The 24192-nt window shown below is 38.0% G+C and overlaps 3 protein-coding genes across 7 annotated transcripts in view; 1 reads left to right on the top strand and 2 right to left on the bottom strand.

Annotated features, from left to right (window-relative positions):
* Nucleotides 1-915: 915 nt before the first annotated feature.
* Nucleotides 916-6403, bottom strand: LOC107048573 (venom serine carboxypeptidase). The gene is made up of 3 exons (XM_015271799.1): nucleotides 5865-6403; nucleotides 2924-3329; nucleotides 916-2111 (listed from the first exon to the last, which is right to left on the bottom strand). The coding sequence occupies exons 1-3, from the start codon at nucleotides 6159-6161 to the stop codon at nucleotides 1399-1401; spliced, it is 1416 nt and encodes a 471-aa protein (XP_015127285.1). The 5' UTR covers nucleotides 6162-6403; the 3' UTR covers nucleotides 916-1398.
* Nucleotides 6404-7664: 1261 nt separating this feature from the next.
* Nucleotides 7665-10722, top strand: LOC107048598. Its single transcript, XM_015271836.1, has 2 exons — nucleotides 7665-7854; nucleotides 9637-10722. Exon 2 carries the CDS (start codon nucleotides 9662-9664, stop codon nucleotides 10601-10603), a length of 942 nt encoding a protein of 313 aa, XP_015127322.1. The 5' UTR covers nucleotides 7665-7854; nucleotides 9637-9661; the 3' UTR covers nucleotides 10604-10722.
* Nucleotides 10723-15516: 4794 nt separating this feature from the next.
* Nucleotides 15517-24192, bottom strand: part of LOC107048647 (piezo-type mechanosensitive ion channel component) — a 36397-nt gene continuing 27721 nt past the window's right edge. For 4 of the 5 annotated variants that reach the window (XM_015271934.1, XM_015271939.1, XM_015271937.1 and 1 more), the window contains 3 exons: nucleotides 24065-24141; nucleotides 23700-23777; nucleotides 15517-19797 (listed from right to left, as the gene is read on the bottom strand). In XM_015271934.1, the coding sequence (XP_015127420.1) occupies nucleotides 17079-19797; nucleotides 23700-23777; nucleotides 24065-24141 (2874 nt within the window). In that variant the 3' untranslated portion in view covers nucleotides 15517-17078. The remainder of the gene's footprint in view (nucleotides 19798-23699; nucleotides 23778-24064; nucleotides 24142-24192) is intronic. The other variant, XM_015271938.1, reaches the window with a different exon arrangement.

The following is a 24192-nucleotide window of genomic DNA, read 5'->3' as shown; positions in this document are numbered from 1 at the left end:
AATGAAGCGAAAGAAAAATTAGGTTTTTTCACTTCGCATAAAAATTGAAGGCTGTAGGCAAGACGAAAGTCTGAAAATAATGTAAAAATTGAGAAACATCGTTTTAATCAGTGTTTTATTACTCCCAAATATTCTCTAATACAAAATCTCGTTGATAATAACAGCTCTTGGGGCGTCAAAAATATTTTTACATCACTGGAATTGAGGTATAGTTATTGCATTATGAAGTTGAAGAAATTAATTTTAATAATCAAAATGTCATGTTCGTAGAGAGCATTATACGTATGGAACATACATTGAAGGAGTCCAATGCTTTCGTTAAATAATTCAATTGTAATTCTATGCTTTTTGTCAATTTCTATTGACAATTTCACAGACTTTTCGGGCGACTTCTCAACAGAACATTCTATAGATAAAGATAATTGATTACTTTACATATGATTTTTTCCCTTTAGATGTTCTAGATTTTCTAAGCATAAATTTGTTTTAAATGCAGGAAAATAAACTTGGGCAATTCATGCGCAAGAGTTCCCACAGAAAAAATCATATGGCGAAATTGTATAAAATTGGATAATTCCCAATACGAATACAATTTTTTTCTATCACAAAAATGTATTAGGGCTTCCTTTGAATTCTTCCATAAGTGCATTCAAGCTTCGAATTACTGAAACTTCAGCTTCACTACATTTCACAAAAATCAAAGTTTTTACTCGATATTGTGTTGGCGGAGTCCAAGTTCGAAGTAAATTCACTAGTAAATTTGCAAGTATCTTCGCTCACAATTCAGGTTTTTTTCATTTTCCGGCAAATTATTGATCCGATTGCCGTGAAATAATATACCCTTCTTGCGTTTTATCATTATTGACTGCCTCACGAAGTTTCATGGTAGTGCAATTATTTTCCTGCATTTTTTTTCTAAAGTTTCGTGAATTTCCGAAAAGTTTTAGCAAAAACGCAGGAAAAAGATTCCACGATCATGAAATTTCATGAGCCATTAAGTAATGGTAAAACGCAAAAACGCTATATTTTTTCACGTCAATCCGATCATCAATTTAACAGAAAAATTGAAAAAACTTGAATTTTGGCAAAAAGGGTGTAATACATCCTTAGGATTTCACGAAATTTTCCCAAACCTACTAAATTTTTCGATATTTGCAAAATTATCAGTATCTCCCAGGCTCCCCTCAGAATTACCAACAGAAATACCCCAAAAACATCAGAATGTCCACCGCAAAAATTCAAGTATTAAAGTATTCAAGTAATTCCTGAGAATCTCCCTGAGAACAAAATCGCGAAATGCAGAAACTAACAGCTGAAGAATCAAACTGATTGAGAATAACGCCGGTAATTAATTTGGAATGCTCCCACACCTGTTGAAACCCCCAAAAAATTTGACCCCTACAACTTCTTTCCCTTCGTAAACCTCGTGATTAAATCCCACGCCCACTTGGGTTGATCGCCAGGCACCATATGCCCAGCATTTCTCACAAGAACCTCAATCAGATTCCCCGCAGTCTTGACATAGCCAGCGATCTCCCCATCGACGATCCACTTCCTCCTCGCCGCCTTCTTGTAGTCCTCGGCCCCAATCCACTTGAGATTCATCAGGTAGTTCTCAGTCAGTGGATAAGCGACAATGATATCCAGCTGTCCATTATAAATCATCACACGATAGTACTTCGCGAGAATAGCAACTTTATCAGCCTCCGACCTAGTGATGTCATTCTTCAGATGATTCTCGACCTCGCTGGCCTCGAAATGAAAGCTGCAGTTGCCCACGTGAATAGCTTTCCTGACGTCCGCCCTCTGGATCCACTCCCCCATCCAGTCAGCCTCCTCAGTGTCCTTAGTCCTAAGATAATTGAAATAGAAATTGAAACCAGTCAAATTCTGGAAAAGACTGGGGACTGCGTTCAGGTCGCCATCGATCAACTGATTAAATACTTCAAAGGCTTCATCATATTTGCCCTGATTGATAAAGTCAACGCCTCGTTTTTGATATGTGTGGAACTGCTCTAGTCCATTGAAATCAATGAGGCCGAGCTGATAAAGGTAATCTCCGTAGTTCAGCTGGTGGATCGGGTCGGTCAATCCATTCCCAATAGCTAGACCTGAAAACAACGATACGGGAGATTCTCTTGAGACAGAATTCTTTTGATGATGAATAAATACATTTAATTTGTTGAAAAATATAAATTATTGACAAAATATTTCTCTATATTATAAAAATCCCAAACGACTGCTGGTGATAAAAATTTGGTACTCGATATTAAAACTTCGTAATTAAGGGTCACAAGGGTCAAAATAATGGTCATGAACGTCAGAATAAGGGTCACGAGGTGACCCTTATTCTATATACCACTTACGAGGTCAGATTAAAGGTCATAAGGGTCACGAGGGTCAGATTGAGGGTCATGAAGGTTAGAATGAGGATCACAAGGTTCAGAATAAGGATTATGGGGGTTATATGTGGGTCATATGGGAGTTGGCGAACGGAGCCAGCAAGGGGCGTAGCCCTCTAGACATATTATAAAAATTCAAATCGACTTCTGGTAATAAAAATTTGGTACTCGAAATTAAGACTCCGTCAGCAGAGGTCACAAGGGTCAAAATAAGGGTCACGAGGTTCAGAATCAAGGTCATGAGGACCGAATTAAGGGTCATAAGGGTCAAAAATTTCCCATAGTCATTGATAATTTACATTAGATTTTAATTAGATTAAAATCAACTTAAATGACAGAATCGTAGCGATGTATACCCTAAGGATAATAATTGACAGTTAATTATATATCAAATAAATAAATGAAGATGTCTGGAATTATCTGTCAGACTGAAATTAATATCAATTTGAGGAGGGAATTAATTCCGGGAGAATTGATTCATCAAAGAAATCGGCTTGAATGAAAATGAAATCATTACAAACCCTTGAAGTTGATCTTCACCGGGGAAGTCGGCTTTTTCGTGTGAATAGCATACGACACTGCTGGCACGTACTTCCCAGCGTAGGATTCACCGGTGACGAAGAAGTCGTTGGCCTGGAGCTGTGGGAAAAGTTGGAAAAATTGGACCAAGGCTGTGTGTAAATTGTCTCCAACTTGAGTCTCGTTGTTGGCGTAACCTTCGGGGTGCTCGGTAAAACTGTAGCCGGTGCCCACTGGATTGTCTATGTACAGGAGATTATGGTTCGTGCTCCACGCGTATTTTCGCATAGCGAGGGTCTTGTTCTTGGTCACCATGAACGGGCCGTTCTCAGTGAAGAGACCGTAGAGGGAAGTTGCTCCCGGACCCCCTTGCAGCCAAAGGACTACTGGGGCGGTTTTCGGATTCATCTGGAATTCATTGAAAACGGCTCTATTGAATCCAATTCAGAGTTCAGGGAGGACAGGGGAGATAACACACATTCGGAACAAACGTCCAGAGAGATCCAAAGATAGATTTATTCTCTTCTGTAGAGAATAATTGCGGTGAAAAGTCCTCTGAGTTGAGTAGGTGTGGAATCGTATATTCAGATACTAGTGTGTAAGTCTTTTTCTGTCACGCTGTGCAATAAGTCGAGTCTGTCGTACGCTACGACTGCTGCACGGTGACATAAAATATTATAGATCACTCGGGCATAAACTTCGTTTTCGTTTGACCTTCTTGACCCTTGCAACCTTGGTGTCCACCTCAGACCCTTATGGCCCTTATAACCCTAAAGGCCCCAAGAGTCCACAGGGACACGAAGTTCCCCTCCGTTATTGTATAATGAAATAAGGGATTTTGACCGTTGTAACATTGGTGTCCACCTCAGAACCTTATGGCCCTTATGACCCTAAAGGCTGTAAGGGGCTTAAAGGTCCGCATCGTTACCCCTTGTTGTAACGTCAAATACTTGTAATAAAATAAGGGATTTTGACCCTCTTGACCCTTGTAACCTTGGTGTCCACCTCAGACCCTTATGGCCCTTATGACCCTAAAGACCCCAAGGGTCCACAGGGGCACAAAGGTCCCCTCCGTTACCCCTTCTTGTAACATCAAATAGACTTATAATCAAATAAGGGATTTTGACCCTCTTGGCCTTTGTAACATTGGTGTTCACATTCGTCGAAAACTAAATTTGTGCCCTTGTATTCTAATGTACTATAAGTAATTAATTCTAAATATCTGAATTTGAGTTTTCGATTGATCAAATAATCATCATGCTTGCGAATTAGATTACTGATTTATAAAATAGTTGAAAAATAAAAAAATTTGATTTATGATTAATTTAATATTTGAAACATTGGACAAGACAGTTATGTAATATTGTACGTAATAAAATAATGTTAATTCTCCATTACGATTTTGCCTATCTCTGCGGCGTACAGTGGATTCTCATGTAATGAGTAAAGCTTCGCATAAGCGACTTCGGTCAGTAAATACTGGAATATTCTTCTCAATTCACTGAAGATAAAAAAATCTGAAGAACATTCAACGTTTGCCGTCCTTACATAATGTACTCAAGGAAATAAGAAAGAAGACGGCAGAAAGAAAACAAATTATTTTATTAATCGAGTCACGAAGTGATGAAACGAGATAATTTGAAAAACTCTGCTATTAGATTGTGAATATCTTTGGATTGAAGAGGTTTACGATGTTTTATGAAAAGACTTTGTTTGAAACGCAACTAAAATTCCAGAACATTCTGGTCGACCATCGGCCTACTGCGAAAATCTCCGGGACCCTTCGGGTCATCAGTCATAAGTCACCGAAACACGCGCGAATCAGTTTAGGCTTAGCCTCTCACCGTACAAGTCTATCTCGGGCAAATCACCTGTACAAGTTTTATATCGCACCTCACCGAGTACAGTAGCTCTTTGAACTTCACCTAGCTCACTAGTAATCAAGTACATCACCGGTCTTTGTAAGATCACCGTTTTGTTCAGTACATCACCTCTGTTGATTAAATTCAGTCTAAATTCAGTGACTCAACGAATTAACAGTGAAAGACAATTATCAGTGTAATTAGACATTCAACAATTAAAATATCCAAAGAGTGTAAATAGTTTTGGCAAAGTGGTTCGATCCCACAAAATAAAGTGTGGTTTTTAAATCCGGCTCATCAGTAATTTTCTCAACAACTCCCTCCACATTTTCATCCCACATCCACCCTAAATCTAGTCATTCACCAAACAGACTTTTTATGTAGGCTATTTCAAACTCTACAAAAACATTCTTTTAATGAATTATCGTTAGATCCTTCACTCCGAAGATATTCGCAAAATAATGTTTGCATAAATTGCACGTGCGCTCGTTTCACTTGTTCGTATTTAAGGGTGCCAAGTGAATTTGAAAAAAGATTCAAAAAATTTTTTTTCTTTCCCTCCATCATTGGAGAAATATGTATTCATCCATCCGACGAAATTTCCAACCCGCAACCGGAACTAGACATCGAGAAAATAAATGCGGTAAATCCTCTATTTCGCGTGACGAACCTCGAGAAAGCATGGGATCAAATGGGTACGGCGGCTTGAAATATCTCTCTTATTCACCCCGGTACCCCATTGTTTTTTGTCGCCATCACATTGAACACATCATTCCCCATATCTTCAAATTTTTTCAAATTTTTCTTGAGTTCCTAGGGGGTTGAAACGTTCAATTTAATCAAAACTCCATAAGAGACCGTGTATAAGACTGATTTTGTTTATTTAATTTCTCGATATCCATAAGTTCTAAAATTTTTAAATTGTCACCGATGTTCACTATCTGTCTAATACTATTAATTAAAAAAATTATAACTTTGTTGGTGAATGTCAATTTTCAAGGTCATCGCCAAATTCACTTGGCACCCTTAAACCTCTTTTTGTAAATAAAAAATGTGCAATTGATTTTCGTAAATTCATTACCTCAGCCGGGAAGAACCAGAAGAACATATTGGAATTGTATTTCTTATCAACAGTCAAATATCCAGAATAACTTGAAACATCGTTCATCTCTTTATGCTGAACACTAGCGATTTTTCTCGCCTCATCAATTTTCCCACTTTCAATGTAAGGTGTGAGGAACAACGGATTTCCAACATCTTCATCACCTCTCAAAGGATGACTCTTCAGCTTTGGATAGACATTTGTAAACGCCCGAGTATTTTCCACCGTGAAAAGTATCAAAAAGACGCCGGAAAAGGCACTGAATTTAAACTCCATAATTGGAATCCTCGGAATTCCTCGAATGTCTTGTGTAAACGAAGTCTAAAACGCAAGTAGTCGATTGTTATGTATCAGAAATGCGCATTAACCGACGCGGTTTACAAACTTCCGCGATGACTATTTATATCGGGTAACAATAAGCAGATACTTGTCTAGATTACGCCCATTCGGAGCGAGAGTGTCATGTATACAACGTGAATTCTAATTTTGAGCGTTTTTCTTTGCTTTGTCAGCGTGTCACAGCGTCAGCTGTTGCATGAAAAATGACCTACTGGCATTCGGTAAGAGTGGAATCGGTCATTTTGTGCGGGAAATTGTTTCGTTCGTGTTTTGTATTTGACCGATTTTTCGATTTTCTAATTTTAATTGCAAATGGTCTGGTGGATGTTTATAGCGTCATGTCTGTGTATGCGACAATTTGGGTCTTTGGTGATTAATTTTTAGAAAATCCAACATAATTATGGCAAAAGTTGTAGATAAAAATCTAAAATTTCAACTCATTACAGCTGTGCACTGAGAAAAAAATATAATTTTACCAATCATATTTGTTTCGGACAGCCAAATGCCCAAAATTACCATACGAATACTCGCTTTAAATTCTTGTCGGAAGAATATTTGATTGGCAGAATTATATTTTTTTCTCAGTGTGATTGAGCTCAACTTTGGCGCGCTGTTTGAGCCCGGTCGGTCCAATAGTTCTTGAGATATAATAACGTGTTTAAATTTCGTTTTTCCACAATAGCTTAAAAACTACTATACCAATTTCAATTTTTTTTCAAAATACTCGTCTCGATGAGGGATTTTATCAGGATCAATAAATAAAAATATTTATCCCCATTCATCCAAAATTTTCAAGATATTGCCATCGTTTCGTTTGTAAAATTTATTTTTGAATTAAATTTCAATTTGGTTTTTAATTAATTTTCATTATTGTACAAGGATAGGGAATCGCTAATAATAAATAAAAGAAAGAGACTAATCACGCAAAAAGTAAAATAAATCGTTCGTGGACAACATAATATTATCCAGAATGAATATTCCTTTTCCTTCATTTCTCTCAGCCAAAAACGATCAAAAAAGCGGCATTAATTCAAAAACTTTCGTTGAAGAAACTACACATCATGTTGTTTAACTTTGCCAACGTTTCGAAGTCACAAGGAAAAGTCACTCTTCATCCGGGCAATATTTATTCTAAACGTTTATAAGATGTAAAGGACCAGAAGAGTTCTGTCGTTGAAAACATTCCCATTTTAGTAAATGAATATTGTAATTCGTGCAGAAACAACTGCACTTCGAGAGGAAAACAATGAAAATGGACTCGATGCCTTTGAATATTTATTCGTTCGAAATTATGCCGCAGCGGTGTTCCAAATTAGGCAATTTGCGTCCAATTCGAAAGTTGCTATCACGGCGGTATTCATAACATTTCTCTCTTTCCCGCGTAAAAATCGAAATGAACCACCAGATGGCCCACCGTCCCGTTACCTTTGAATTTGACAGTTGCAAACGCCGATACTTCTCACGCTTTATTTACTGTAACGCAACAAGTGCCTTTGAATACCTGCAATCACCAAACAATTCCCATTATCCAAATCCTCTTAATCAAATCTAAAGAATAGCGATAGAATTCTCAAAATCTGAATCGTTCCATCAGCATCAGCACAAACTTCAATCATCTCAACATATCCAGGTAAATAAAAACATAAACATTGGCATTATTTTCACTCAACTTCACTGAAGCATGGAAATCCCAAAACCCTTGAATTTCCATTCTCAAAATTCATTTCGACTCCATCGATAATCGAAAATCAATTGATTTCAATACCAAACAACCCATTTAGAGGTTAAACACCTCATTATCCAGCCCACCCACTCGATGACTTGTCCCTGACCATCCCACAACAATAAACATTCCCCCCTCGGTTTAATGAGCATAACTTACTCATGTGTTGGAGACAAATTTTCTAATGGAGAACAATTATATTGAATAACCAGCTGTGCGGCCCGGTGTTGTCGGACAGAATATAGTCAAAACTGAAATCCAGTTTTTTCTCTTGCTTGCGAATGGAACACGCACGAAAAAATTTAATAGAAAAACCTATCGAATTCGTTAGAAAATTCTATTGAATTTCTGTTAAACTTGCTATTAGTTTTTGGCTGATTCTATTGACATGTTCTATAGAAAACACAATAGAAAAAGTCAACAGAATTCGATTTTTCTATATAACTTATTCTTTTCATATATTTTCTATAGAATTTGCTCGACTCAAATTTTCTAAGTTTTTTTCATTCTATTTTTCTTTTCTTCTCATCAAGAAAATCAAACGAAAAGACTAAAAATAGAAAGACGTATCGAATTCGTGAGAAAATTCTATTCAATTTCTATTGAACTGTTCTCTTAGTTTTTGGCCGATTCTATTGAAATGTTCAATAGAAAATATTCAGTAGAAAAAGTCAATAGAATTCAATTTTTCTATATAACTTATTCTATTGAGATATTTTCTATAGAATTTCCTCGGCTCAAATTTTCTAAGTTTTTTCGTTTGATTTTCTTGATGAGAAGAAAAGAAAAATAGAATGAAAAAAACTTAGAAAATTTGAGTCGAGCAAATTCTATAGAAAATATATGGAAAGAATAATTTGTATAGGAAAATCAAATTCTGTTGACTTTTTCTATTAAATGTTTTCTACTGAACATATCAATAGAATCAGCCAAAAACTAATAGAAAATTTAATAGAAATTCAATAGAATTTTGTAACGAATTCGATAGGTTTTTCTATTTAATTTTTTCGTGCATGATAGCTTTTACGATGTCTACTGGCTTCCACTTGTCGGCAGGTACATCTACAAAATTCATTTCTGATGTTAAAGATGTNTCGATAAGTTTTTCTATTAAATTTTTTCGTGCGTGATTCTAGACTATTTGCAGTCAAAATTAGAAAATCGAAAAAACGTTTAAATGCTATCTTTCCATTCGGCAACAAAACCAACCAAGATCCCATTCGAAAGATAATACACGCGAGCCTTGAACCATTTTACCGCTTCGCCACACATATGAAAAAATCGTATAGAAATTTTCTGTACGGATTGCGTATAGAAATTCTATAGATTTCCGTGCACGATATTCGGATATTTCTATACGAATTATTTCTATACATAAGTTTTCACATAAATTGTTGTTTTCATACGAAAGATTTCTAAACGTTGCAGAGAAAAACATGGAGAAATGTCGCAACTGCATGCGAAATGTTTCTATATATGTGGCAGTGGGTCGTATAGGATCATATCTATAGAAATCGTATAGAAATATCCGAATATCATGCATAAAAATCCTATAGAAATTCTATGCGCAATCCGTATAGAAAATTTCTATACGATTTTTTCATACGTGCACTGAAACCATTTCATGAATATTATGACAATGTTCATAGTCCAACACATACTCACACCCTCCACCTTGCCTCCTTCCAGCTCCCCTTAGGTCACAGCCCAGAAGATGAATGACTCATTCCTAGAAGATCTAGGACTAGTGGAACAGAAAGCAGGATCTGCGGTTCGCGATGCAGAACGATACATAACAACTCGTCGTTCGGAGTCGCCCAAAGTTGATTTCTGCATTGACTTTGAGCGAGAGATCATGCGAAAGCAGGGGAAGCTCTCGGGTTCCCCAGGGATTCCAAAGAAGCCCCTAGAACCTGCAGAGCCAAAACACCAGTCTCCCAGATCGACAGACCCCCAACAGTCCCCCGGGAAACGTCTGAGTGATCCGAAGCCTAAGAAACCCATGAAAGAAGTGAAAATCATAACACCTCCGTCGAAACCAAAGAATTCTGAGAAAAAAGTGAAAAATGTGGAGGCAAAGTTGAAACAAGTGGAAAATCTCGATAAATTGGAAGACCTGAAGACGATTCAGGGGTTCAAATCACGGGGTAAGCATCTGGGTGGGTCCAGGGAGAGCAGCAGACTGTCTGATGGGTCCTCCAAGGAGAATAGTCGACCCTCTGATTCCTCTGGAGACAGTGTCCAGACTGAAATCCTCAAGGAACGTCGCAGAGGGCCCGACACTATTGCGAAAAAATCAGAGCCTGTTGATAACGCATCGTTGACGATGCTCAATGCTATCAAGGAGATTGTCAGCACTTACACGAAGGTGGAGAGCGGCAAAGTCATGAGGATGATGCAGGATCTCTACATAAACTCCCAGTCCAACATGATCAAGCAGCTGATGCTCGTGACTGATGACTTGAGGGAGCTGAATCTCAGCGAGGGCTCCCCCAGGTTCCAAGCACTCGTCAAGGAGAATAGTCAGTTGTTGGAGAGTGTTGCATACCTCAGGAGGCGAGTTGATGAGCTGCAGAAGACGGCGGAGGACTTTGATAAGCTGAAGCTGGAGAACCTCGTGCTCAGGACGAGGATCAGGGATCTTGAGCAGAAGTGAGGAGTTTGGGGTGTGAGGGAGTTCTAAGCCGTGTTGATATTGAAAGTGTGAGGCGAGTTTTGTATTGAATTTTGTATTTTTATGATCATTCATCTATTAAAGTTTTGCATTTTTTTGAATTCGATATTCAGAGTTTTTTCGTGTTCAGGAGTATTTGGTGAGTGAATTATTAAAAAGTTGCTACAATTCAATTTTTCTGTACAACGTATTCTATTCAGATATTTTCTATAGAATATCCTTGACTCAAATTTTCCAAGTTTTTTCGTTTGATTTTCTTGATGGAAAGAGAAGAAAAATAGAATGGAAAAACTGGAAAATTAGAGCCGAGGAAATTGTATTAAAAATGCCTTAATAGAATAAGTTGTATAAATGTATATTCATTTATTGAAGTTTTGCATTTTTTCGAAATCGGTATTCAGACTTTTTCGTGTTCAGGAGAATTTGGTGAGTGAATTGTGTGGGCTAGTTGGGGTGTTTACAAGTTATTGATGGAATATGCAGAAATGGAAAGGAAATTGATTGTAGGGTGTGTTAGTTTTGAGATGATAACAAACAATAATTCAGATCTGAATATATATTGAATATTTTATTACTTTTTAGCCGATTCTATTACAATGTTCAATAGAAAATATTCTATAGAAAAAGTTGATACAATTCGATTTTTCTGTACAACTTATTCTATTTAGATATTTTCTATAGAATATCCTCGACTCAAATTTTCCAAGTTTTTTCGTTCAATTTTCTTGATAGAAAGAAAAGAAAAATAGAATGAAAAAAAATGAAAAATTAGAGCGGAGGAAATTTGATAAAAAATGCGTTAGGGCCCGCATGGAGAGATTTTTTTCTTACGTGGCGATTTTACGCCCTCCCACTTTGGGGTGAAAGGGAGAAGCTCTATGTAAGCCGCTGCTGTGTCGGTAAACGAGAAAAATTCTATACGAAGATCGAAATGCAGATTATCAAATTAATAAAGAATAAAAACTAATTGGGATTATATTAGTTTATCACAATTATTAATACACTTGAGGAATATGTTGTATTTCAATGTCATCCTTCCAGTTTCATGATGATCCACACAAAACTCCGCCGAAGCATTCATAGAGAGTATCTGAAAGGCGTGGCTTCTACCTCATTGCCAGTATGCGGTTGGGGTAATCAGCTGGAACGCGTACATTGAGTCCATACACTAACTACAGATTTTCTGAAACATAAAGGACATCAATGACAAATACAATATAAAAATACAAAAATTCAATATTTTGTATGACAATTGCCACTACAGAAAGCAAGGAGTGGATTCACTGATGAACGCCCTGTAGAATTGTCTACAGACCTGATTCTGGGCACTCTTGTATGCATATAAATTACTCATTTGATTGTTGTTATTTGGGTATTCAACTGCCTTTTTGTTTATATTGCCATCATGTGATCATGCATTTTTCTTGGTTTCATATATTATATGAAACCAAGAAAAACGACTTATCACACCCGAACTCCGGTGTGATAAGTCGTTTACAGCGGAATTCTGTTGTATGGGATGAGTAGACCTGGTAATTGCATCACCGTTATTGAAACCGGATAAACTCGACAAAGGACGTAAATTCTGCTGTATATTTTCCTGCAAATTGAGTGGACCATTCAAGCTGTCACACAAATCCATGCGGTCATGCAAAGTTATCCTACCATACAGAGAAATGTTTACACTTACCTCCTCACGTCCTCCTCTTTCCCCGCTTCCGTCCCCAGCGTTGACCTTAGCGACATCTTCGGCATTGCCTGTATTGATAGTGGGGTTGCCTTCCATCCTGTGAGGTGCTTCCTTGGCCTTTCGACGCCTGTGAAAACGAATGGACATCATGCTGTGCACAAGTCGAAGCATTGATTTATGACAACTTGACGATTGACTTCTGAAAATTGGGCATGGAGTGATAAGAATTGTAAATTTTTGTCGATAGAGAATTACCAAAGAATTCATCTATGACCTTCAAATTCCTTCAATTTGGAGAAATTGGGGCCATAGTCACGTACATTGTAGTTGGGCATAATTTCTATCAATTGAAGCTGTCAGGTAGATATTGAACTAATATGATGTTCCGATGATTAGCGGCGTTGAGAAATAGCAATTTGCGATCGAAAACTGGACAGCCAACTCCATTCGTGATAAATATTCCGCGGATACTCAATAAATTTCTGTTTCTTTTCCCCAAAAAGTTCAAGTCAAGTTTCAACTGGACTTGATTTATGCGGTTGGGATTCCATCGAGTGAGACATTGTGGTGATACTGGGAAAAATCTTTCTTTTTTTTAACAAGAATGGAAGCGTTCGCAAGGAAACACCGTGGATGGAAAAAGGGTAGGGGAGATAGGCATATGGGTATTGCGAATTCCCCGAATAGGTGCTATTCAATGAGACAAGCCTAAATGTTGGTGCTCGACCCCCCGCCCACTTGTCCAGGGGATCAATGGAGTCAAGAGGCAGGGTCATTAGCCATTTCTCCAACAGTCCCGGAATGATGGACATGCTTGGACACATTAGGCGCGTTTGAATGGAGATAATTGAAATTTTGGTGCTCTGTCTCGACCGCGATTCAATGGAAGATCAGTCGAGTCAAAAGACAAAGTCATTGGACAAGTCTCTAGCAGTCTCGGAATGGTTTTTAATTGAAAACCAGAGTTCATAACAGAAATGTCAGACAAGATGTGAATGTCTTTTTGGGCTCAAATCAAAGAGCGAGTCTCGAAATGGTGTGCAAATGTCTCGAAAGATGATATTGTAACCAGAGGAGACTCCTAGACCCCACTGGACAATTTTGTCACAACTCTGCTTTTCAGACCTAGTTTTTGGTTAACTTAACCAGCATTAAAACCTCGGTTAAGATCTCTGATTTGTTGCACTCGGTGGTGGGGGGGCTTTTAACCGTGGTTAACTTAACCAAAAAACTGGCCCTCAATTGATAACACACATCATCTTTAAAGACATTTGTCATCTTTATCTGACCCCCCCCCCCCCCCGGCACCAAAGTTACCCAAACACTGTCAAACTGCCGGCATAAGTTTTTGCTTCCCAATGGAAGCCCTGCAATCGTTCAAATTTTACTTTCTCTAACAAATCACTCAGAAGCCTACCATCAATTTGTTGATGGCAAAAAACGAGTTTATGTCATTAGGCCCGATAAACGGCGATTCTTACCTCGCTTCGCTCGATTAGATCGCGGTTTTCGGGCCCAACGACATAAAATATCGTATGTTCCACGGTGATAAAAGCATTATCTGGCGAATGTGGATTTATAATCCGAGCCGAAGGCGAGATATAGTATATTTCGTAACGAGTGCAAAAAAGTGTTTTTTGGCGAGTGGGAGGTTTATATCACGAGCCAAAGGCGAGTGATATAATCCCACGAGCTAAAAAACATTTTTTCACGAGTTACGAACAATATTTTTCATCACAATGTGTCGGAAATTGGACTTTTAGGCACGCGGAGCGTGCCGAAAAGTTCACTTTTCATCACAGCGTGATGAAAATACTTTTATCGCCTTATGACATAAGATACTATTCACACACAACTTGGTAACTAAATGGATGTGATGTTCACAGACATGCAGTTGAAAACAATCGAAAAACATACTTTTTCGGTCCCGGTTTTCGTCTCTTTGTCGATAAACGCAGTTTGGCTTTCTTGCTCGGATTATCTTTCAATGTCCGCCCCATTTTGCACTCCTAATAAGGTCCACAAATCACTGACGAATTACGATGGCGAAATTATCCTCGAACACTAACAATACACTATCACTTGTTGTTAGCGTGTAACTTAGCCGTGAAGTCTATCATGGCGGATCCATCGTTCATGGTCATAAGCATAGACATTCCGCTCGACAATTCTCATTTCCGTACGCCGAGAGTGGCGCCATCTGGCGCACTTCAGTACAACTGAGAGAGACAGTATGGCGACAGCTGATCGCCTCAATTACGCCGTCACCATAGACATGAATCCCGGAAAAAATAGACCAGAAAAAAGGATCAAGGAAAAGAAAAATATAACACTCTATTTCTCCCCCTCTAGACCCAATTACCTTCCCGGGGGAATAAATTATCTGTTTTTTGAAGCAAAAATCAAACTTTTAAGTGAAACGATACGGTCGTAATTAATAACCGCGTAAAATGCTTTCGTTTTACAATTTTCTGGAGAATTTTCTAGGGACATGTTGGGCGAAAATCCATCCAAGCGAGCTGACGGAATATGCAGAAATGGAAAAGAAATTGATTGTAGGATTTGTTACTTTTGAGATGGGAACAAAAAATAATTCATATCTGAATATATATTGAATATTTTATTAGTTTTTGCCGATTCTATTAAAATGTTCAATAGAAAATATTCTATAGAAAAAGTTGATACAATTTGATTTTTCTATACAACTTCTTCTATTCAGATATTTTCTATAGAATATCCTCGACTTAAATTTTCCAAGTTTTTTCGTTTCATTTTCTTGATGGAAAGAAAAGAAAAATAGAATGAAAAAAAATGGAGAATTAGGGCCGAGGGCATTCTATAGAAAATCCCTTAATAGAAAAAATCGAATTCTATCGACTTTTTGACGTGAATTGTACATACAAACAAATTCTAATGATCTTTTCTAGTAAATATTGTCTATTGAACATTTCTATTAAAAAAAAACGAGCAGAAAATCTACAGAATTTTCAAATATAATAGGCGAAAATGTAAAAGAATTTTCAATAGAAATCCAATGTTGTGGAAAAGAAACAGAAATCCAATAGAACTTTCTTGTGAATTAGAAATTCGAGATACAGACATTTGGGTCATGCCTCGCTGACGAGGAGTGATGGATTTTTCTACTGCGCAGCAACATTAAAGGTGACGACATTTTTTCGTATTAAATTCATTATTTCCATCATTATTCATTCATTAAAGTTTCCCATTTATTCAAAATTGACATTGAGGCGTTGTTTTGTATTTACAAATATTCGATGAGTGACCTGATGATTGTGGGACAATTAAAGTCATTGAGATTCGTATTTTCACCACAGTCATTATAAATATACAAAAATGAATACAAACTTAAGAGTTTGTGATATTTCTGGCAGGATCACGTGGCTCTACTCTAAGAACAGTTCAGCCATCGTGATTCCAGTGAATCAACGCAGGAATTAAAACTTGCTATAACAATAATTAATAATCGATAAATTCCAATTTGGATGACGAACCGGAGTCCAATAAATTGATTTCAATCAAAATATTGAACCTGAATGTTTTTTTAAATGCACTTATGTACTATAATTGAGGCACAATGATGAACTATAACTAACGAGAGACAAAACTTAAGTCTAGGATTGTGTAATTAAAATTTTCTCAAATTTTCATGGACAGCTGTTTAGACTGCCATCGTTGTAATTTTTATCTGGTGGATGATCAGCGGTGTGAGTTGTTCACATTTGGCCACGCATTTAATTGTTCCAAGTGCTTACGTCCATTCAATTCGATAATTCATTTTTTTAGGGAGTGAAGTGATGATTCGAAATTAGTTCTAAATTATTAGATTATTCTGGAAATGTTCTTGAGAGGTTGACGTCAAGAGAAATTCATCACCAGGATTTTTTTTTGTTGAGAATTCAATCCATTGATCTTTGATAAATTTGCATAATTAAGAAAAAGTGAAACAGTTGATCGACATATCTCCCTTCGTTAATCATGAAATTATCTCAGTAACAATCGGCTCAACGATAAAAATAAATAATCGGCTCTGGAAAAGAACATGAAAATATATCTGTTGCAGACATTTTCATTCTCTCAAAGAAACTTCTCTTGATATTCCTCTTCATCCATTAATTGCATAAATATTTCCAAAATAATCTTCACAATATTTTCGATTCATATCGTATTCTCCAACACTTCACTACTGAATAAAGAACTGAATGTTCATCAGACGTTTTAAAAGTCTCAATGAGTCCCTTAGAACTACAGAAGACAAAATCAGCCATCGAGTGACTAGAGATCTGCTCTCAGCAGTTGATTGATGAACTCACGTACAATTATAAAACGTAAATTTCAAACGTCCCCCTTTCCATCAATTAGTAATGTATCCCTCAAATAAATAATTCTATTTTAAAAATGCCGAAAGACTTTTCCTATAGCTTTCGAAATATTCAACCAAAGACGTTTCTGGAAATTTCCTCTAAAACCTCTCATCAAGACATTTTCACATCTAACAAAACGTAAAAAAATCCACTCGTATTGCTTTTTCAATTATTCCATCAATCGAGTAAATCCCCTTTCTTATTTCCCTTCTAGGGATCCCTCAGCCTATTTCGCTCCTCCTGACTTTTAAACACTTTGGGAAGAAATTTCTCAATGGAATTTCCAGATGATTTTCACACGTAACAAAATGTGAAAATATCTGCTCATTCTATATTTAATTTACTCAATCGATCAAGTAATTAATCCCCTTTCTCGTCTCCAATTCTAAGAATCCCTCAGCCTATCTCGTTCCTCCCTCTCCTCATCCTCCTCCTCGCCCTCCTCCCTCGCCCCTGCCCCAGGCTCAGGAGGCCTGGTCCACCTGATAAGTGTCTCAGGACTCCTATAAAGGAAGATCAACTTAGCAAAGAGATCCTCCTCCAAGCTGAGATCCCCACTCTCCCTCACTAGATAAATATCCAAACAAAGCCTGAGAATCCTATCCACATAAGGCATGTCATCAAACATGATCTTGGGCGCCATCTCACTCACAGCCCTCCTCATGATCTGACTGATCACAATGACAGCTGTGGTATACAGCCCCAGAATCCCAACCCCACTGATGAAACTCAACCCCTCTGGGAACGCCTTATCATTGAACAAGAACATGAATATATAATTACAATCGTTCAACGGAATGAACCTCAACAAATTCATGTACATCTGATCATCGCAGTTCTCATCCACAACCCACCATTGTCCACTGGGGCTTCCAGTAGCAGTTGACAGATGAAGAGTTGCATTTCTGTAAAGATAATCCCTCCCATCAGACCCCTCACTATCGTCAACCCCCGGGAACATGGGAATCCTCATCAGCTGTGGCACCTCAGCAGTGATTCTGTTTGTGACTTTCAAAAACTTGGGAAAGACATTCCTCACCGGAATGGACACATTGGCCACATTCGGTGGGGGATCAGGCCCCAGTAACTCCGCGAGATTTTTCCTGAGGGGATTGAACTCCCCATTGATCCACGCTGGAATCTTGATATTCCTCGGGGTCGACGTGACCCCAGTCGAATCCTTGACGTCAGTCTTCCTGGAGACCGTCCACTCTATATGAAATGTCAAAGTGGCATTGGACTCCAGCTCCAGCCTCAGTCTCTCCTTGTCCGGTGGAGAAATAGCCCATAATTTCTTCGACGATCTGCTGAGCCTGACTGCAGCCACATCAGTAGCTTCATAGTTCTCCAGGAAAGTCGCTGCAGATTTGCTCTTTGAGTACACATTTTTCAGGGTCTTGAAGTCAGCCTCGGAGTACGAGAAGATGGAGGTGTCCTGGGCTGACATGGTGTAAATAGGCTCGTAGGAGCCAATCCTGATGCTCAGAGAGGCTTCATAAGGGAGATTGGACACCCCCACAGTGGCTCCAAGAGCGAAGAGCAGGAGGGGAAACCAGATGAGGCCGATTATGAGGAAGAGTCCGCCCCCTCCCACCATGTACTTGCTCATCTGCTGCTTCTTGACCCCTCGGGGTTGCGGAAAATCCGTCTCCACCCCCCTCATGCATTTGATCTGGTAGATAGACGCGAAGATGTCCTCCATCTTGAACCAGTCCATGATGGTCATGGAGGTGTCTGTCCAGATCCAGTCCATCACAGCTCGAAGTTCGAACAAGAATGGAACGAACATGAAGACTTTGAAGAGAGCATAGTTGATGATGTTGTACTTCTTACAGAGGAAGTTCCCCAGGATTCTGGTGGGATAACCCAGTCGCAGTTGGTAAGCTGCCAGGAGAAGGTAGAAGCACTTCACCATGTACCAGATCTGCGGTGGCAATCGATCATTGAACTGCCTCTCAGTTATGCTGGGCAGAATGAAGAACATCCAGACGTGAACACCGAAGATGAGGAAGTACTGGAAGACTAGCTTTCCGAGGATCCATTTACGAAGGAAGAGGGCTCTGTCAACGACAATCAGAGCGAACTGGAGGAGCAGCATCAGGAGGAAGGGCATCGGGACTCGATTCTCCTGGAAGTAAGCAGCCACACCACCATCGCCCTGCTGTGTACCGAAGGACGAGAAGCCGAAGATGATGAGGAGAAAGTTGAAGAAGTCGCAGAGGAACATGTAGGCGTAGACGTTGGTCTTCTCCTTGCCGTCTGGGCTCAGAATGTTGGCGAAGAAATTTCGAGCTGGCTCGAGGTACTTCTGAGCTGTGGCGTTCACTGCTGTCGAGAATTTGTCTGTGCAGACAGGGACTTCTTCCCCTTTTACCGCCACTAGGGCTTCGTTTGAGGCTGTGGACGTCTGAGGGGCTTGATCCTGGGCTGATGTGGATTGCTGGTGCTGTTGATCGTCGGAGGGAGTGTCCTCGGGGGGCTCGGGAGGGTGAGAAGGCTCTCGAGTTTGTTGATCTTGGCCTTCGTTTACCCAGTGGAATCTCGTGGGCTCTTGGCTGTTGTTGTCGGTGGAACTTTGAGTTGTGGCTAGGGTCAACTTCGAGGGGATGATCTTCCTGGCTACGTAGGAAGTCGTCCACTGACCCAAGGACTTCAGCATGAAACGGTGGAAGAAGACCATCAGCAGGAGGAGAAGGTCCCACAGGGCGTAGTTCGGCTTTTTCTCCACTCCCATTATCCTCGGGGGCCAGAGGGGGTGAGGGATATATCCCTCGTTCCAGGTAATGAGGTCCAACTGGAAAATACATTTCACGATAACGATGGCCTCGGTGTACGCTATTATTGTCACCCAGAAAGTTTTGGACGGTCGGGGGATCGTCAGGGAACCCCAGAAGAAGACCATCAGGGGGAGGGGGATCGAGAGGACTGAAGCATTCTTGATCTGGTGGAGGAAGATTATGAAGTAGCACATGAAGGTGGAGTGCGCCAAGATGCCAAACCAGATGGAGGCCAGGAGCTGGATCACTGGGGGCTGGTCCACCTCGGAAAGCTCGGGTTGCTCCTCTTCGGTTTGGGGCGTCTGCTGCATTCGCGTGAGGATCGAACTGTGAAAAATTGAGGGAATTAGTGACTGGGGTTTATGGGGCTGGGGAATTTTTTTCAGACACTCAGACGTCAAGGATGTTTTTGAATTCAATAGGGTAGTGGCCGTTTCGGACTTTTGTCAGGAGACATTTTTTGGTGTGAATTTTATATTTTATTTTAAAAAATAGAACATTCGGTAAGTATTCTTGTCTCTCTAGGTATTCTATTGAAATTCTGTTTTGTGGTATTTTTATTGAAAATTATATAATTATATTTTTCTATAATTATATAACGTTGTTATTGTATAATATATTATATTATAATATATATTATTATATTAATATATAATAATATATAATATATTAATATAATAATAATATAATAATATAATATATAATATATTAATATATTATATATTATTATATATTATTATATATTAATATAATAATATATAATATATATTATTAATATATATTATATTATATTATATTATATTGTATTAAATAATATTTTATTATATTATTTAATATACTATAATGTAATTGCAGGAGAAATTATTCTTTACTAAAATAAAACTATACAATAAACTAACATATAGGATTTGATATTTTGTCGTGAAGTCAATTGAAATATTTGCATAATCAATTAATCTTTCATGTCCGTCTTGAAATTTTTTCAACCACTTCATTATTGAATCACAATCGCAACATCCTTATTGACATTACACAAGCACATTAATTGTAAAAATCAATCGAGATGACTGTTCGATTGACTGAGAACTAGAAAACGAAGTAAAATGGAAAATGTGAAAAGAGAAATAAATACAGTGCGAGGCGTGCAGATAAGCAAACGGTGGAGTAGCACTTCTTTTCTTGCATTTCAGGGAAATTGTCGACATAATTTTGAGACAATGAATTTTGTAGGATAACCGGTACCTGGAGGAGGAACCGTCCAATCCTCGCTCCAAACTTGGGGCCAGAATTCGGATGTGGGGCAGGGTCAGCAAGCTCTCCTTCCTAGTGATAAAACAACACCATTTTCTCTAATTGGTATATGCCAAAAATGAAAATATTTACCCTTAGACGCAGACATCGACATAATCGAAATTTTGAATTAGAGTGAAATTTGGAATAAGTCAATTGTTAATATTACTCACCAATTTTTTGATTTTTGAAAACAACCATCAATGTAAATTTTCAAATTCCGAATTATTTTATCAATCATCAACTTAAATATTCAAATTCGAATTATTTTATCAACCAATAATTGAGAAATTAAATTACCAATTATTATATTAATTTTCAAATTTCAATTACGATAAATAAATCCAAATTACTATAAGGTGCAACTTCTCATAATATTACTAAAAGTAATGATTGATGCCGATCTATGCTCAGACATATTCGATAAATTTTGTTTTCTGTGTCAATGGTCAAAGTTGTCATCTTTCTTTTATAAAACTCCTCTCCTCATTCAATTTAGAGGATTCATTTTTTACTTGATTGGACTAATTCCCTTATTCACTTTGAGAATTGCAATTTCATCCAGTAGAAACTAAAAGTTTCCCTATTCTGCTTTAATTCATTCCAATATTTCAATGGTTTTATGAAGATTACAAGATATTTGCTAAGGATATGAAGGAGCGCCGCAGACGTATTTAAACCAGGTTTCCTTTAGTTCACTGTTCCTCTCATTGAGGTATTAAATTGGGAAAATGGAATAGATCAGCTCAATTCGAAAACGTCGATTTGAAATTTTAAAAATCATTGAAATTCATCAATGAAACAACATTGAAATCATTGTCATTGAAATTTTGGGGGATTTTTTGCGTTGCTGTTTCCTTGACCTTTTCTGCAATGATTAACATTCATTGCAGTGTTTTCGTATGTTGATTTTACAGAAATCTGATTATAGAATTGTTGTGTTAATAAGGATGATGTTAAATAGTATATTTTTATATGAGTGAGACGGAACTTTCACGAGTGTGAAGTCGGCGGTCCGAGAAAATGCCGAGGGCTGCCCATCACACGAGTTGAAAATTGCCGTCTCACATGTGTCGAACAATATAGTTGACAGTGGTATTACGTTCAGCGAGTGCCGGATTATATCTTTCTTCATTTATAAGTAAACAAAAAGGCACATTTCTACATACGATGAACGTAGCCGCAGGGTCAAAAATAATGAATTGTAATTATGATGAAATGATTTTGTGGTGAGCTGGTGTTGTGATAAAATGAACTGTGACGAATTGAATTGTGGTGTAATAAGTAGAGGAGAATTCCGTTTCACCAATTTGTAAGGAGAACCAAGTGGCTCAGGCAATTTATTGTGGACGAAATCCCTCTTAGGGTTTATAGAGTAAACCCTAAGAGTATCGTTTAGATGCAATTTCCAACCTTAGTTTCCAAACACTTGTTCGAGAAAACGATTTTTCAAAAATGAAATTTAACACATTGCGTCCGTAAGACGTGTATACTCCGATAATTAGAGTATATAACGACTCCAACGAATTTTTTGAGGAAACTGAATTAATTCGTCATTTATTACCAAAAGAAATTGAAATCAACAAGAAAACTGAGTCGGACTTAATTAGGTAAATAACTTGAAGGGGATGACTAGGTCAAATTTTGCCCTTTGTGGGGTTCATACCAGCTGCGTCCCCGTCGCGAACCCTAGGTAATGCTAGGGGCTGGTGAAGCTTGATACTTAAAAAATAAGTGTTTCACTACACGTTGAATTTATCAGAACACCTCATAATTGAAATTTAAAAAACTGCTTTTAGAAGGAAAAGCGGAGAATGGGAGGTCCCGTACACCTACATGAGCATACACGTTACTAAGTGTGTTAATAGCTCAAGGATTAAATTCATTTATAGAAAGGAAGGGTTAAATTCATTTATAGCAGTCAGTTTCCGACACAATAGATGTCTAAATACTTCAAGATCACATATAAAAACTTAATATTTATCTATCAGAATCCCGGGAAAATTGGAGTTGCTATATCAGCTAATTACCTATACTCCCACCGTCAAATCAATAATTAATAGTTTTAATGCGTTTTTCATCACTTGTGCCTAAAGTAAAATTTTACGCACGCTCCGCGTACGCAAAATCCCACTTTTCACACATTGTGATGAAATAGTATATTTTGATACGAGTGAGACGGAATCTTCACGAGTGTGAAGTTGGCGGTCCGAGGCAAAGCCCTGAATATACTTTTGTATATTCTTACAAAAGTCGAGATAACCGAATAGTATATTGTGTTACAAGTGCGTAAAGAACCACTTTTTCGTACGCACGCGTAACACATCCTATTTTTTGTAATAACTGCCGAGTTCATTGTTCGGAACCGCAGTGGGGGTAAAGTGGTTGCTTTTGTGCACGGTGTGCGTAAAGTTAAAGCTTCGCTTTACGCACTCGAAATTCACTTTACGCACGACCTCTGAACTTTACGCATATTGTGTGTAAAATAACCACTTTACACACACTAAACGGTTTCGAAAAGTGAACTTTCGAGGCAGGTATTACAAAAAGGTTTTATTGGTAGAAGGTCAATTTGACAAAAGTTCACTTTCCCAAGTTAAATTTAACCAGGTTTTCTTAACGAAGTTTTTTTGACAAAATTTTTTAGCCGTGTTCCAGGCAAAACTGAAATTTTGCTTCAGAAAAGTTGCTAATTTGAACGAAATACTTGGATATCCTTACAATGCTAAATGAAACAAAACAGCCAAATTTTCTCTGATTTAGATAGCCAATGGGTGCACAGAAATCATTAGTACCTAATGTAGTACATATGATCGTTGATAGACTGTGATAGCTGTGGATTAATTTCAGGATACCAAGCTACCCAACTAACTACTGGAGGATGAAAAAAGTTTTGTCACAAAACGGATGCTCAGCTTGCTGAAATTTACACTCCCTACCTTTGATCCTCGGTCTTTGGCTGACTCGGACCCTCACCACCGTCCGTCGTCTCGTCAGTATCTCCCTCCGTCTCCGAACTATCAGAGTGAACACATTTACTACTGCTCTAACGAGTACAAACTCATTGACGAGGGAGGAATAACTCGAAATGATCAGAATAAAATAACAAAAAATAATAACTTTCAGGATACCACGGCTCCTTGGCTTCAGGGAGTTCCTCTATTCTCATTTGAAGTATAAAATCTAAGTTGTTAACATTCCTGCTAATAACAAAATCTATTTGCATACTATACTATTTGTTCTAATTCGCTTCAATTTTTAATCTAATATTTTGATTTCTTTCTATGGTTAAGAGAATGCTTACCTCTGTTTCATTAATGGTATTGGCTGCCATATTTGATTGATTCCTAATCGCGTGCCCATCCTAAAATCTGGTTTAGCCTAGAAAAGAAATCATTAACAATTGTTAACAGAACGGGAAAGTTATAAAAT

Source organism: Diachasma alloeum, unplaced genomic scaffold (assembly GCF_001412515.2).
Source record: "Diachasma alloeum isolate Michigan unplaced genomic scaffold, Dall2.0 Dall_scaffold_00195, whole genome shotgun sequence".
Taxonomy (NCBI): Eukaryota; Metazoa; Arthropoda; class Insecta; order Hymenoptera; family Braconidae; genus Diachasma; species Diachasma alloeum.
The sequence above is the reverse complement of the archived record's forward strand: the minus strand, read 5'-3'. Positions and strand labels throughout refer to the sequence as shown.